General features: G+C 38.9%; 1 protein-coding gene across 2 annotated transcripts in view; it reads left to right on the forward strand.

Annotated features, from left to right (window-relative positions):
- LOC126184749 (diacylglycerol kinase 1-like) overlaps positions 1 to 17,306 on the forward strand; it is a 356,241-nt gene that overhangs the window by 51,579 nt on the left and 287,356 nt on the right. For both annotated transcript variants that reach the window (XM_049927288.1, XM_049927289.1), the window contains exon 7: positions 16,282 to 16,399. In XM_049927288.1, the coding sequence (XP_049783245.1) occupies positions 16,282 to 16,399 (118 nt within the window). The remainder of the gene's footprint in view (positions 1 to 16,281; positions 16,400 to 17,306) is intronic.

The raw sequence follows: 17,306 nt of genomic DNA on the forward strand, positions 1-17,306 counted from the left end.
TGTATGCAAATAATAAAATAATTGAAAATTCCTGGCAGTTTAAAACTGTGTGCCGGACCGAGACTCGACCACGGGACCTTTGCCTTTCGCGGGCAAGTGCTGGTACTGGCGGAATTACAGCTGTGAGGACGGGTCGTGAGCCGTGCTTGGGTAGCTCAGTTGGTAGAGCCCTTGCCCGCAAAGGCAAAGGTCCCGAGTTCGGGTCTCGGTCCGGCACACAGTTTTAATCCGACAGGAAGTTTCAAATCACCGCACACTCCGCTGCAGAGTGAAAATCTCATTCTGAAATAAAATTATTACAGTGATCGTGGATAACACACATAATTCACGTAAAAACAACAGTTATACGATGTGACCGCCCATATCTGAGTCACGATCGGTGGCCGTCTTCCAAGGAGCTACTACTTAAAAAGTATAAACTCACCACAGTGATATTAATAGAGAGGCTAAAGTCAACGAGTAACAACACGTGAAACACATATGGAAAGAAGACTCTAGATAATGAACAAATTAAATTCACGCATAAGATGCATGGCAGCCCAAGATACGCTCGTTTTCTATATTATGTCAAGGATATCGTCCAGTGAGCTATATTTATCTTCATTACCTAGGTAATTACTTAGTCATCCGCAACGTAGATTACTATTCAAATAATACATCAGAAGCCCACCTTATAACTTTGATTATATGTATTTTTTATAACTAGTAATTTTACAAATATGTTTGCAGATTTTTATAAATTATAAAATATTGTCACACAGCAAATATCCGACACAAGTTTGTAGAATTATGTGTGTTACCCATTATCAATGTAATTACTTTATTCTTTTCATATGTGGTAATTACTTAGGTCGACATCCGCGGCGTAGATACCTATCCAAATAATACCGCGGAAGCCAGATTTCTAACTTCTGCATATTTTTATAATTTTACAGTTATGTTTGCAGATTCTTATACATTATAAAATATTGTCATCCAGCAATTTGTGAAAATTGCACCTATTTATAAAGCAGCTTCTATATTGGGGCACTTGAGCAAGTGAACGAAATAAGAATAATTTTTAGCTTTTGTTCTAATAAGTGTTTTACAATATTTTTAAAACAAGTGTTTAGGAAACTTTTATCGAAAAGTAACAGGAGTCATGTTGTAATTTAAACGCATAAATAACTTTACGTTAGAAGAACACGAACACGCTAGAAACACCTGCCGGGGCCAACTGTCAATTTTCCGGCCAGTACCGCCCACCGCCTGCCAATCTAGCGGTGCCCAGGCTACAGTGAAGTACACAGTACTGTGTGGTATGGGATAGCAGCATTTGCAGAATTACTCTGTGTATTGTGGACCTTGCCTGGTACGGCGGTGCGAGTCTCCCGCATCGTTCCCCTACGCTCCGTCACGGAGTATGGAACTTCATCATCATCATTGTGGTTTTAACCATGACTTGTCGATCCATCGTTCATCTCGTCAATCACATAACTCGGCAATCTTTCAGAATGGTTCAAAAGGCTCTGAGCACAATGGGACTTAACTTCTGAGGTAATCAGTTCCCTAGAACTTAGAACTACTTAAACCTAACTAACCTAAGGACATCACACACACATACATGCCCGGGGCAGGATTCGAACCTGCGACCGTAGCGGTCGCGCGGTTCCAAACTGTAGCGCCTATAAACGCTCGGCCATCCCGGGCGGCAATGTTTCAGAAGGAATACTTATACTGCTGGTACAGGAGACATGCAATAACCTTTTCTCGAGGCATGTTGTAACACAGTTTTACTATTAAAATGCTCCTTCTATTGCATACTTAATTTTATCTCTGTATATTTTCGCACTGTGTGAATGTATTCACAAATGTGAAGATTGCAATCGACAATAAAGGTTGTATACCTTCTCTAAAGTAATGGTTGGAAAACTTCAAAGCCGATTTCCTCTAGAGTTCTTGATAGTGGCATCTAACAGCTTTGGAAGAGGTATATTTGAATCCTGAACTTCATGGACTATAAACATAAAAAAATGCACAAAAATCCGATTGCCGTGTGGCCCCCTTGTAAATACAATAATTTCTACCAGTTCGTTGATAAAAAGAAACCGCTTGTTTGTTTCTTGTGTCTTGTGTTACATAATCTCACTACTGTAGCGTCCCCGTACATCTATTCGTTATGAGTGCCGCAGTGTTGAATAGGCGTTGTTATCTACAGCGATGATAAATTTTTTATGTCGTGCATGTTGTGCAATTCCCTAAATCCATTCTCCTTCTGGACGGATCTCGTCGTAGAACAGCGCCTAAGTTGATGAAATTACCTACGCACTAGTCCCTTTACATATTTCTAACCTAACAAAGTGGTGAGAGAATAGTTGTGACATCTTTGTCACAGTCCAGTGCCTGCTGTCTGATAAGATCGCATTTTTTGGATCGATCCTCCCTCTGATCACAGTTGCGTTGTTTGCGAGACCAGTCAGCCGTCCGTTTTTTGTGTATGGCTCCTGCAGGAACACCACATCTATTCATTCATCGTGCGCGACATAACCCAGCTCCGTATTTACGACAATACTCCGAATAGCGTTTAGTTCGAACAGCTTCACAGGTGCTTGCATTGTGCTCCCTTTCTGGTGAGTTTTACTTGTTATGAAACACTTGGTGGTTTGAAAGATGTCCGGCTGTCACAGTCTGTTAATTTGCATGTTCTCCTTTCGGGTCCAATAGTCACAGAAGCAGGTTTTAGACATAATTCTATAACGGGGCAACTACAGCTAAAATGGTTATATATAATTGACAGGCAATTCGTACAGTACAACAGGTGTTTAAATACATGTGTTGAAACTATTAAAATACAAAACTGAATGAAAAGTCCAATAGTCCTCTGCAGCTGTATTTATTGAAATCGATTTTGCAAGTACTGAGTTGCATCTTCTGGTGTATATAAATGTTACGTCATATGGTCATCGGTTGTTACGGAATATTGCAGAGTAACAGTTGGCGTGGCTAGGCAAAGTTCTCAGCCCTTCTCAATTGATAAAAACTGTCATCAACGATGAATGTCCAGTCTGTGTTAAAACTGTCGGTTCGTTGTCTGACTGTTCGGTACAGATTTTGCAACCGGTTTTAAACTAACTTCCCAACAAGCTATAGACGTGGTATTTTATACGTAGCTCGGAACTGGATAAAAATGCAGTATTAACTTGCTGTCTTGGTCTGTCTAATACACCTACTCCCATTGGAGCGGTGGTGTTGTCGGTAACTCCTGACATCTCGCTTGCCTCGCAAAACCGGCTTGTCGTGTGTGGGTAGTTTCGGAGTGCATTCCTGGCAGTATGCGTGAAACTCGATGACGGCCGCTAGACGGCACTGGTACATCTGCAAGGGATAGTATTGCCTCTGCAGCACCGACCTCGCTACACCGCAGTGCTACGTCTACCTCGCCAGCCAATTAGTGCTCGTGGCCGCACTATAAACCTAGCTGCACAATAGCTCTGCCTTTAGTTCTGTGTCCGCTACGCTCTTGTATTGTTCTCATTATAGACTGTCGGTTTGGTCTATGATGTCACCGTGCCTCTGGTTTTCACTTTCGGATTACACGTCTGAACTTGCTACCCTCCCGTGTCATGTCCATTGTCTGTTTTCCTCTTGCTGTCGTCTTCCTTTTCACTCTTGGCTAACGACTGTTCTCAGCGCCTGGCTGGTTCTCTGAGTAATTCCCGATTCTTGTCAGATTCCAGTCACAATAGTTTGCAAGAATAAAGATAGAAATAGTACAAAATTAAATTTACTTGCTTCTTTACTTTATGTTTTAGGAAAATAACACTTAAACAGATTGATATTTTATTAGTAGGTGGTATAACACTGTTCTAAGAGTATTTCGGATATAATCAGGTAAAAAATACACTGAAATGAACCTAAAATTTAACATGTGTCTTATAACCTCATCGAAATGTTTAAAATCCATTGAGAAATTTCACACGCACAAGACTAAAACGGAGAACTTAACTATTTAAGGTAAATAAATTTTTATTATAACACGTTTTTAAATCGGGCTACAAGGTATAAAATATTTTCTCCTAGCCCCATATAGATTCCTAACCCAACACAAGTAGTTCAGAAAATTTGTGATTGTGAATTTTTAATAGGTATGAAAATACCTATTAAAAATTTGGGGTGCATATAATAAACAGCCGGCCGGAGTGGCCAAGCGGTTCTAGGCGCTACAGTCTGGAACCGCGCGACCGCTACGGTCGCAGGTTTGAATCCTGCCTCGGGCATGGATGAGTGTGATGTCCTTAGGTTAGTTAGGTTTAAGTAGTTCTAAGTTATAGGGGACTGATGATCTGAGAAGTTAAGTCCCATAGTGCTGAGAGCCATTTTTTTTTTTTTACAACACACAATTTATGCATGAACAGTTTACCTCCTATTATCTGTTACACACGCTCCCAAGTTTTTTGTTATAATTCCTACTGTTATTTACACAGTTTTAAAAATTCATTTTCAGCACTATCTGTATGGGGTTAGGGATCTGCAGGGGGCACGGAGAAATTAATTTGTGTCTTTTAGTCCGAATTCAAAACGCGTTATATGAAAAGTGTGTCTGTCGTTATTTTTGCTGTCTGACTGTTCCCTCTCTACACCGGTCTTGTGATGTGTGGTGTGTTGTTTCTTTACGTATTCATTTCTGTCTGGTCATAGTCTTGATCTAAACGATTTGACCGAGATGTGTCTCCAACAGAAGGGGCTGTTTTGTTTTAATTTATTGGTGCTCTCCTGGATCTGTTGTAGGTAGGAGTTGCTAGGTGGTGAATTTTTTGTTCGCCGTTTGCCTAAGATACTCGCGCTCACTTCCTTTTCACTTATACATTCATTGTCGTGATTCCATTATACAGCTGATGGTAGTCCATATTCGCAGCTGCGAATATATTTCATGTAATAATTGGTATGTTCAGAGCCAAAAAGCTGTAGCTGTAGGATATGTATCGTTTAAGAAACGAAGTGTATTACAGCATTATTGAGGAGATAAAAATTATGAAATAAACAAAGGTTTCCCCTGCTATCGAATTCTCGGTTTCGAGTATTCTAAGACAAAAAAGTATTTTCTGCACTAATATGTCAGCACAGATGAACAGTACTGAATCAAGATACATGTCAAACACGTGAGTACATGACTGCCAAGTTGCTCTTTCTTACTTCCATTTTCTTCCGAAAATGTGTAACCCGTCCATCCAAAAAGTGCCGAGATTGATTCCACTCCTGGCGTATAAGCGTAGAAACTATGGTAGCTTCTTGAAGCAACAACTATTAACAGTAAATGTGCAATCAGTTGCGAGCAGGCAGTGTTCAGTAGCGAACGTGCTGCAGTGTTGTGTCAACGTTGTTGTATCACAAATCGCAGTGAAACAATATCACTAAGTCAAGTGTCGAAGACATGCTCCACAATTTTGTGAAAAAGCGAAAAGTGTGTGCGGAGTTTGTCCCGCACACTTTGAGTCCCGAACGAAAACAGCGCCGCATGGACTCCTGCCGCGATTCGGTTGAAATGCGAGATGCGGACAATTCAATTGTTTTCTGGAAAAAAATTATCACAGGTGATGAGACTTGGTGTTATGAATATTAACCTACAAGGGAATGACATGGTACAGAAATTCACATGAAGGGTCACCGCTTTGACGACGTGTGCGAGATTCAAGCCAATATGATTCCCGTGGTGAACAACATCCCAAGGAAGGACTAGTCTGACAGTTTCACTGGCTTGCATGAACTTCCATGATTTGTACTCAACTGTGGGAAGACTGTGTAGAACACGTGAAGCATTAACCGCACAATCTTAACTTTCGTCTATGTTTTTATTAACCCAGTCTCGTAACTTTTTCGAATGGTGGAATACGGGACGAAATTCTCTGAGAGAAGTTTTTGTACTGTTGGATGCAAGAAATCGTACTGTAGCGTCATAGTGCGCGAATTTTTGTTCAGCTAATATTTACTCGTCTTTAAGGGGGGGGGGGGACTTTAATAAAATTGACCAAAAACGTCAATTTTCGATTAATTTTTATTTGTTAGTACAACTCATGGACAATAAGTTCCCAAAGTTTCACCCACTTACAGGTTTCTGGTCGATCCTGCACTTCTTAAAAAGTGTGTTCATGGCAAAATCCAAATGAGTCTTTAAATTCACGATGCCCTAAAAACACATTTGCATCTGCTACAGTTGTCAGAATTGCAAATTATGATACAGTTATTGTATTTAATGATGGGAACGTCGGGAAGATTAAGGTATTAGAAAGATGGACTTCAAGATAGGAAATTTTACTCAAGACAATCCTGAGGAAAATAGATTTACAGCGCGTCCCTGCAGCTGAAAAGTTAGTTGAAGACCTGGTAAAGAAAAGAAGACAGACAACAACAAAAAATAGACGAGAAGACTTTAAGGGAAAGACGATCCACAGTACAAATGTGGTGCCTTCTGAAGAAGTGACATAAGGAAAAACGTTAGGTTGAACTTTAAATTGCGTTTCCTGAAAAGTTTGTTTTTTAAAGTTTATGTACCTATTCCTCAGATTCTATGAAATTTTGTACACATATTTCTGTAAACCTAATAAACGTTGTCTCAAGAGCAAATTTTGAAATTGTGATTGGAAGCTGAGATATGTGGCAAAGTGCTTGGAATTTTGCATGAATTTAAGATTGTACTTGTGGAATTATAATTAAAAATTATGAAAATTCTCCTATTTGGCCTATTCCAAAAACCTCAAGAGAGCTTACAACATATAAAGAGATGAAACAGAGAAATTTTTGTAGAAATTTCTTGAATACTTTCTGAGAAAAAGGAACATATCTTATTTTTTGAAAATAAAACTTCAAATGTCATTTAAAAAAAACGTTGAATATATATAATCAAAGGATTTTATATGTAAATGTGTTACTTTCATGTAAAGCTTGGTACAAAATTTCATTGTCATATCTCCAAAACTGTGGATTTGGTGCATTTTTGAAATAGTGTGTGTTTTTCATCAACGTCCCCCATTAATGTATTTGGCGTGGACTTTGCCAGCTACCTCACCCTGCTTCTTACCATGTCTCTCCACGCGCCCCTATTTGGCACACATTGACATTTACATGTAGGTCCAGTCACCGGGCTTCCAAGTTCCGCCATTTTACATGGGCCGGGCACGGCACTGCAGTGCGTCGGATGCCCAACAGGACGCAAAACCTGTCGATAGAATTTGGATCCGGTGGATCGAGAAAGGCAATTTGCAACGTCGTAGACGGGCGGGCCACGCATGCAATTACTGTCATGCCGTGGCTGACCGCAATGAAGCGAGCTTACGGGCAGCTGCCAATGTTACGACGTCGATACAGACCGATGGGCAGGCGCAGCGCATCTGCTGTAGAATCGTCCTCGGCGAATTCGACTCGTGTCGAGGAAACATCGCTGTTTCCAAAAGTAATACTATACTAGTAACTGAAAACTAATATTTTGTCAATGATGGTATGAAAACTAATTTGAGTCTGCCACAGCACCCCCACCCCCCTCAGTAACATAGACATAAAACAAAGGATATTTCAATAAGTTGCATCGGATATCACATGTGTGTCGGATGCCCAACGGGACGCATTCCTCTCAGGTGTGAAGATAGAAAAATCGGGGTGTATTTTTACTTACAGATAAAACTATCAAGTTTTTATTTTCAAAAGATTAGTCTTTTACCTCCGGACACATGCAGTTATGTGGTACACCACGTCCCGAATGAATTAACAAGTTACTTCGGACGTACCTACGGAAATGTGTTGGAACCCTCGCTGTTCATGTTGTATACTTATGACCTTGGAGATAATATTGATAGTAACGTCAGAATTTTCGGACATGGATCAGTTATTTCTTAATGAAGCACTGATTAATAGAAGCTGCACAAATAGTCAGATCTTGATAAGATTTCAACGGGCTGCAGAGATCGACAACTTGCTTTAAATGAATGATCTGACGCACAGGGTGAGCAGCATTATGCGGGTTTTTGCTGGTGACGTTCTGGTGTACGCTAAGGTGTCTTCTTTGAGTAACTGCAGGAGGATACAAGGTGACTTAGACAAAATTTCTAGTTGGTGTAATGAACGGCAGTTTGCTCTGAATGTAAAAATTCGAATACAGCAGTAATAGAGTGCTGCTTGACGGAATCACACCGATTAAATATTTCAAAAAAATGTTCAAATGTGGGTGAAATCTTATGGGACTTCACTGCTAAGGTCATCAGTCCCTAAGCTTACACTCTACTTAACCTAAATTATCCTAAGGGCAAACACACACACACACACACACACACACACACACACACACACACACACACACACACACGCCTGAGGGAGGACTCGAACCTCCGCCGGGACCAGCCGCACAGTCCAGGGCTGCAGCGACTTAGACCGATCGGCTAATCTCGCGCGGCGATTAAATATTTAGGAGCAACGTTAAAAAGCGATATGAAATGGAACGAGCACTTGTGGACGGCAGTAGGGAATGGGTATGGTCGACTTCGATTAATAGAGAGAATCATAGGAAAGTGTAGGTCACCTGTAAAAGAGATTACGTACAGTGCGACCCGCTCTTGAGTACTGCTCGGGTGTTTGGAATCCCAACCAGCTCGGATTAAAGAAAGACATCCTAGAAATTCTCAGACGTGCTGCTACATTTGTTATCTGTATCTTCGATCAACAAGTGAGCATTACGGAGGTGCTTCGTGAAGTCAAAGGGGACTTCCTGGAGTGATGACGATGGTTGGGTTGGGTTCTTTGGGGGAGGAGACCAAACAGCGAGGTCATCGGTCTCATCGGATTATGGAAGGACGGGGAAGGAAGTCGGCCGTGCCCTTTCAAAGGAACCATCCTGGCATTTGCCTGGAGCGATTTAGGGAAATCACGGAAAACCTAAATCAGGATGGCCGGACGCGGGATCGAACCGTTGTCCTCCCGAATGCGAGTCCAGTGTGCTAGCCACTGCGCCACCTCGCTCGGTAAATGACGATGATCGTTTCGGAGAAAACTGTTCAGAAAATTTAGTGAAAAGGCATTTGAAGCTGACTGCAGCAGGATTCCACTGCTGCCAACGTGCATTTCGCGTAGGAACCCCGAGCTAAGACGAGGGAAATTAAGGATCGTGCGAAGCTATATAGATAGTCGTCTTTCCCATGCTGCGAGTGGAACAGGAAAGAAAATGACTGCTAATACTTTTTTATTTTACACGCCTAGTCCCGTAGGACCAAGGTCATGGAACGTGTCATTACATGAAATTACAACATAGAAGTAATAGTAAATAAAATAAAATATTTATGAACCCAAAAAAGACAAGCTTTAAGTTAATGTATACGCAATCAACAATATAACACAGGAATCAGCTTAAATTTTCAAGGAACTTCTCGACAGAATGGAGTGAGCCATGAGGAAGCTCTTCAGTTTTGACTTGAAAGCGCGTGGATTACTGCTAAGATTTTTAAATTATTGTGGTAGTTTACTGGATATGGATGCAGCTGTATATTGCATACCTTTCTGCACAAGAGACAAGGAAGTGCGATCCAAATTCAGATTGGATTTTTGCCTAGTATTAACTGAGAGAAAGCTGCTAATTCTTGGGAATAAGCTGATCTTGTTAACAAGAAACGATAGTAAAGAATATATATAATGAGGTCAGTGTCAGGATACCCAGAGCAGCGAACAGGGTTCTAAAAGAGGTTTGCTATAAGGTAACATCCACCATGCACCATACGATGGCTTGCGAAGTATACGTGTAGATGTAGAATACTCAGAAATATGAAATCTCTGCACTTACTAAAATGGAAAAACCTGATAGTGTTGACTACAGTATCAGTCGCTCACAAATGGAATCAGTTAAATCATACTTCGGTTCATTGCTAGAATATCGGAAAACTTTGATCAGTCTACAAAGGAGACCGCTTATGCAGCTGTAAGTGGAACTCGTACCGGATACGGCTAACATCGGATGTTGTGCCTTTGCAAAGAAGGGTAGTACGAATGGTCACAGGTTTGTTTGACCCACGAGAGGTCGTCATGCAGATATTGAAGAAACTGAACTGGCAGACACTTCAGGATAGCCGCAAATTATCCCGTGAAATCCAACACACAAAGTGTCAAGAACCAGATCTAAGTGAGGAAAAGTAGGAATATAGCCTATTACAAGCCCCTACGCATCGTTCCAGTATTGATCCCGAAGGCAAAATAGACTACTTACTGCGCGCATGGAATAGTCATTGTTTCCGCTCTCCATACGCGAATGGAACTAGAAGTCCTAAAAGCTCGTAAATGGAAAGTACTCATTTCCATGGACTTCACAGTTGCCTGCAGATTACATATGTAGATGTAAAACTTTACACTTTATTGCTTACCACCATCATGAAGGACTTGTAGTAACTGAATTTTCGACAGCTTGAAACACGAATGTCGCCGCAAAACACGCCAAACTGATACATGAAGAACGGCTGACTCTTTGCTGACATCACAACTTGAATTTTATCACAACTAGAATCTCTGTTGAATGCGCTCAACTTCTTGAATGAGCACAAACAAGCGACCTGTGAGTTTTCTCTTATATAAACAACTAGTTTCTTGAAATTGCTGGTGCTGTCGTCGAATGTTTTAAACTGTCGTAGATGCAGTGCCATAATATCGATGAAAATAGGCCACACATTTGTAAGTGAACTGTACTAGTTAAAACGGAGAACTCTAAACGGCTTTTACAGCTGTGATACCGGCTTCTCGACTAGACGCACTTTGGGTAATGAACGAGCGAACTAGCTAGCTCCACTAGGGAGTCCCTACTAGCAACTTACAACTTTCGCCATTTCTATCAGCATTCATGTGGAAGACACAGTTTCGTGAAATAGGATGGGTCTTTCTGAAATACTTTGTACTACTGTATGGACACTGAGCATGAAACAGACGAACGATCTAATCATTTGAGACATAGTGCACATAATACTAGGATGTCCATTCGTCCCATTTTTCCCGAGGCTGAACCCTTTTTTTCCAGTGTCCCGCCGTCTCTAAAATTTTTCTGGGGACTCTCAAATGTCCCTTTTTTGTGATTCCTCTTGGCTAAAGATTTTACTCTATCAGATGTCTGATTTGCAATTAACTGCGCAATTATATACGCCAGGGAGAACTTGTAGAACTTCTTTCCAAACTTAATTTACTTACTTTTCTCGATATTACGTTCCAAAATTAATTAAAGTTGTGATGTCTTTTATCACTTTACTTCCTCGTTAACTCGAAATGAGTCAGAGAGAACAATACAGCAAGCAAAGCAATTACATAAAACTAGGTTACGAATAACAACAAATATTATCCTTTTCTAGTCCCTCTTTTCCGGTCCAGGGATTCTTTACACCACTTCTAGTTGCTCTCGTCGCCAAACTGTTAACGTTTCGCATTGTTGGTTGTACCGATCCGTGTTGTATTTACCAGTGGTTGTTAAAAGCGCTGTGAAGACGTTATAGCGGGCACGTGATAATTTTAACTCTACGAAGTCACTTTTGTATCATCATATCAAAACGGAAGTGCAATTTTAACATCAATTTAAAAAATGAATTTCCTTCTAGTTCTTGTTGTGAAGAAACTGTAGAAACTGTGCAAATCAAAATTTGCTATTGGACATGGTGGAAGGTCTGGCATAGTGAATCACAATAAGACGAAGAAACTTCGCATGACTGTCCGAACGAAGGGTGCAAATATAAGTGTGACTGACTACTACGTGAAGTTAAAAACAATAACTGAAACGACAGGCAGTTGGCAGCACAAGAAGCTATGTTTGCCTACCACAGTGCAATGCATAACGACAGCTTTGTCAATGGATTGTACCACAGCACTTGTTAAAAAACTTTTCAGTGCGAAAATCCCATGTAGCCACACGTAATCTAATGCAATCATTTCAAATGTTATTGCACCGCATGAAGCTCAACAGGTTTTAAATAACTGAAAAGTTCTCGCTTCATTTCTATAATGATTGAAACTCGTACATTGAATCATCTTGATATGAGGTTATTTCCTCTCCTTGTCAGGCATTTTCATCCTGAAAATGGAATCACGGTAAAAGTGCTCGAATTGATTAATTTGTCTGGAGAAACTTCAGATTTATTTCAAAATAATGTGCTCGAGATTTTAAAGAAATGTGAATTTGAGGGAGAAGTAGTTGCAGTTTCTGCAGACATAATGTGCTAGAGATTTTAAAGAAATGTGAATTTGAGGGAGAAGTAGTTGCAGTTTCTGCAGACAACACTAACACAAATTTTGGTGGTAAACAAAGATAAGGGAAAACAATATATGCTATAAACTGCAACAGATGACAGTGAATAATGTTACAGATGTTGGCTGCCCAGCACATGTGGTACGTAATTCTATACAAACTGGCTCGGATTGCTTACCCATTGACTGCCAACTAATTGTGAACAAAATCTACCAAACTTTCCACACACATATACAGTAAGAGTAGAACTTTTGTAATTATTCTGTAAGTTTACTCAAACGGAATGAAAATTCTGTACTCGGGCACAGTAAGACAAAGTGGCTATCTCTGAGCATTGGAAAGGATTGTAGAGATTTCCTACATTAAAATCCCATATCATTTCCCTTGATAAGTGTCCTGTCATCCTTAAACAATTATTTGAAATCCCTCTCTCTATTGTTCTTCTACATTTTTTTGTTGACCAGCTAATACATTTCTCTACAACAATCAAATGTATTGAGAAACAAGAAATCACAGTAGTGGAAGTGTAACAAGAAATAAACAAATTATTGTGCAAATTTCAGTGTAGAAGGTCTGAAAGATTTCTCACATCCTTTGTACATGAGCAGCTAAGAAAGTTGGAAGAAGACGGTGAAGTTACTGCTGAAGGGTTTCATATTCATGCTGACATCTTCTATGACTATTGCACTGAGTACAGTAAGAAATAGTGTTTATCATTTCTCACACCTTTTAAAGCACTTCATTCGGTGATCACTGAAAAGGAGTAGATAGAGTGGAAGGATATTCACGGCTGTCGTGCTTTTGTGAAAAATATTGAACTAAATTTTCATTTTGACGAGAACGAACTCTTCGATGACTTTACATTTATACAGAACTTAATGAAAAGTGATGGACGAGACAATGAAAGTATTATTGCAAATGAAAGTTGAAACAGCGAAGGCTTTGTTCATTGTCAAAACACTTTTTATGAGTGTATCATGTGCTGACTTTTATGACACAATGTCAAAGAAAATGCACTTCTCGATAAAATACATAAATGTGAAAATTACGGTAACCTTGCAGCTGAATAAATGTAAAAATTTATTCGGGTCGTCCGACTGTATGATGGTGAAGGTAAACTAAACCCATTAAGTTTTGTCACCACAGTCTGTGACCCATTTTTTCCTTATTTGTTCAAGGTTTCTTCTATTTTTTAAAATGTCCCCTTTTATAATAAAAATGAAATGGACATTCCAATAATACTGAATTTTTAAGTTAAACACTTTAGTCAAATGATTTATTTTAATGGATAAATACACCGAGCTAAGAGCATTATTACTTGCAAAAGATAAAGTAGTATTACAGGAAAGTGAAGGTGAATTGCAGCTAGTAATGCCTCAGCTGAACCAAATATGGATAGAATTGAGTCTTAGAATCTCATTACCCAGGTCCAAAGTTGTGGCTATTCAAGAAAAATATCCAGTAATGTCGAAGTTAGTGGTTAAAAACAAAATAATCGAGCTGATATTATAACAAAGCTGCGGCACGCGTTATCACTGTGATAAAAGCAGAGTTGCGCTCTAACAAAACTACGGAACAGTAGTTTCAGTATAGTACATAAATGACGTAGTAAATGGTAGGATTACAGGTAGTAATTCTGGGGAAAGAAACGTAAAAGAATGTCGAAGAGAGAAACTGGAAGCTAACGACTTCTCTTTGTTCTTTGTCTGCTAGTTTTGCTCGTAATTAGAACCGCAAACCATTCAATCCACTGTGTACTGTATGTCCTCACAAAATATAAACAGCATTTACAAGTGGCAAAATTAGTTGATTGCGAAGCGTCTGCTCTTCTATGTAATTACTTTGGATGCAAGTGCCGTTTACATACACAAACATAAAATACCTATGTAATTATTATAGTTATTTAGTTCTCAATAGAACATTCTTCATCATGATCAAAGGCAAGCGTTTCCTGTTATTATTAGTAAATGAGACAGTTTTTTATGAATAACAGCAGCATGTTTTCTATAAGCTCGCACGAAGTATTGACCCAATGTTTGATATGTTTTTGTTTTGCATTTTCTCTTAAACTTTTCGTTAGATAATTGCGTTTTGTAGCGTTATATGATGAATATGTATTTTTCTTTATTTTTGTCTTTATCTTCTATTATTACCTTTCACAAAGATGGTTTGGTGATTATTTGAAGACGTAAAACTGAGTCAAAAGAAAAATAAATATTGTAGAGATCAACAGTAGTAGTTTTCATTGATAAATAGGAAATTAAGGTTTATTCAGTTCTCAACATGTAGCACAGAGATATATTTTATCAAGAGCCAAACTTGTATTCAACGCAAAAAATTGTGCGAATTTAAAATGTTTATGGAGTACAAAAAAGTATGGCACGTCTTATCAAACCGCCAATTGATGAAATGTTTTCACCCAACGCCGTTTGAAGTTTGGTAACTCATACTCATTTATATGTCATCTACTCTTCTGTTTGATGTTTTTGTGAGCACTTCTAGCTTTCACGTTTTGGCTAGAAGCTCTCAAATTCAAAAAATGCACGTAAGTGAAAACGATCACAGCAGACATTTTAAAATTTCACTCATGCAGATACCTGTTTTGTAACAAAATTTGACATTCTGTGTAGGTTTGCTTGCATTTCTCTCTAATACTACTCTCCTCCTATAATAATTAGGGTTTTCCACGCTTCGACATGTATTAGGTCTGGACCATTTGCTTTATCGTATTTTCTTTTTATTTTGGTATAGATTTGCTAACTACTTCTGTCGTAATTTCATTTGCAGGATCTTGGACATTACGTTCTTCACCAACTTTTCTTTTTGTCGATTCTTCATTGAGCATTTGTAATCATAGTCGTCTTCGTCGTCGTCGTCGTCGCCTTAAATACAGTAGTTAGGCATCTTTATGTACTTGTCAATCGTTTCCTTAGTCAACCTACCCCCCTCCAACATTTCGGAATTTAGTTCACTTTTTTTAATGTAACCTTCCATTTATCATAATATTCACGTATTATTTCCACCCATCTCTGTATCAGCTTTCTGCACGGTAATGGCAACTACATTCAACTAAGTTCGTATGTTTTCTTTTTTCATTAAATCTCTTCTTGTACATCCCTTCACTCTCCTCAAGAATCTCGTCTCTAGTGCCTGTCTTTTGTAGTCATCTTTCTTTCTGCTTATCCAGCTCTTGCTTCCATACATCAGTAATGGTATCGTCATAGTTTTATAAAATATAATATTGTACCTTGCGTGTTTTGTACTTTAGTGTTGTGTTTATTGTCCCACATATCGTTCGAAAATTGTGCAACTTGTCCTCTACATCATTATTACGATCGTATCTACCATCGCAGCCCAGCTATTTAAAATGTCACGCCTGTTTGATTATTTCGTTGTTAATTACTATAATCGGTAGTATTGGATATTTACATTGGAATACCATAACCTCCGTCGTGTGTCATGATATTTTAAGTTTATCTTCTGCACATATTTGTTTTAGTCAACGTTCTGCTGCTAGCTGGAGCTTATTTTCACTATTTTGTATTATTACTTTATCGTCTGCCCATAAAAATTCATTTTGATTATTATTTTTATTTAAATTAATCTGGTTAATTACCTTATTTTCAATTTCGAAACACATTGTCAAAGTAATTAAAAAAAGTATGCGAAAGAGAACGCCCTTATCTTACCCTTCGATTGATTTGTATCTCATTTGTTCTTCTTTCTTCCATACTTATTACTAATTTTGTTTCATTATTGATGGCTGTTATGAGATGTGGTTGGTTGACACTGATGCGGGTTATTGCCCATAATATATCTCGATCAACTGTAATATTTATACCATCACGTAAACATAGCTCTAGCCGATGTTAAGAGCGCACCCTGCTTATTTGTTTATAGCACTCTCTCTTACGCGTTTGCATTTAACTGTTTTAAAATCTTTGATATTGTAATTTCTGAATTTAGTGATTTCGTATGTTTTTTGTCATTTGCTTGTTCTAGACATAGGCATAAATCTTGTTCAGCTTTTTTCTGTACGCATATTTCTGTTGCAGAGCGTGAAGGAGGATGGCCAGCACGTCTGGAGACTGAAGCATTTCAACAGACCTGCGTACTGCAACTTGTGCCTTAACATGCTCGTTGGCCTCGGGAAGAAAGGCCTGTGCTGCGTATGTAAGTACGCCCAAGTTCATTAGATTCACCGCAAGTTTATGAGTAATAACAGCATCGCAATGAAGCGAAGCAGCTACACAAGAAATGTCGATTTTGATTCTCCTTAACCATAGAACGCTAAAGGGGAGTAAACGTTATATTGCTATTAAACAGTCGTAAAGCTTACTACTTCATGTTTTATTCAAAGAAAGCTATAAGTTATAGGTTATTCGTTAGATAATTTCTATAACTAGACCTCCAGTTGTAAGTTTCATTCCAAATTAACTATAAAATATTATGTAACTCTTCAGGCTTTCCCGGCGAGATCTTGACGTGTGAAATAATCGGGTCTACTGCCGGATGTTTGTGTCGCTCTGGCACAATATTTCTGGACAAGATCCTCCAATACGCCAGTCTCAGGTAGCACCTGATGAAGGCAACGAGTTACGTGACCGAAATATTGTGCCAGAGCGACACAAACATCCGGCAATAGACCCGATTATTCTACATATAAAATATCCTGTTTTATGCCCTACTTAGGTAGTAAATTTTACGAGGGTTTAGTAACCTATGGTTAAGTCCAGCACTTCATCGCTAACATACTTCAGTTTTCTAATAATGTGGGTCTGTGATGAGCAGCTTCACATCTCTTGTTTGATGGAAAATTAAACTAAACAAATGTACAATGTAAACTATAAAAGGTGACATTATAACAGACAGTGCTGCCATATGTGCATAGATATTAAACACATCCGTAGGTATAGTAAAGATACTTGAACATCAATCGGTAAGAAAAGTCGATGTGATAAAAAAAAGTGCGTCAGCACGGCGACGTCAATAGAAACAAATGCGAAATATGTCTAGCATGTCCATAAATAAAAAACACTTAATCATATTTATGGATTCTTCCGTAACTGCTTGGTAGAAC

The sequence above is a fragment of the Schistocerca cancellata genome, chromosome 4, assembly GCF_023864275.1.
Source record: "Schistocerca cancellata isolate TAMUIC-IGC-003103 chromosome 4, iqSchCanc2.1, whole genome shotgun sequence".
In the NCBI taxonomy this organism is placed as follows: domain Eukaryota; kingdom Metazoa; phylum Arthropoda; class Insecta; order Orthoptera; family Acrididae; genus Schistocerca; species Schistocerca cancellata.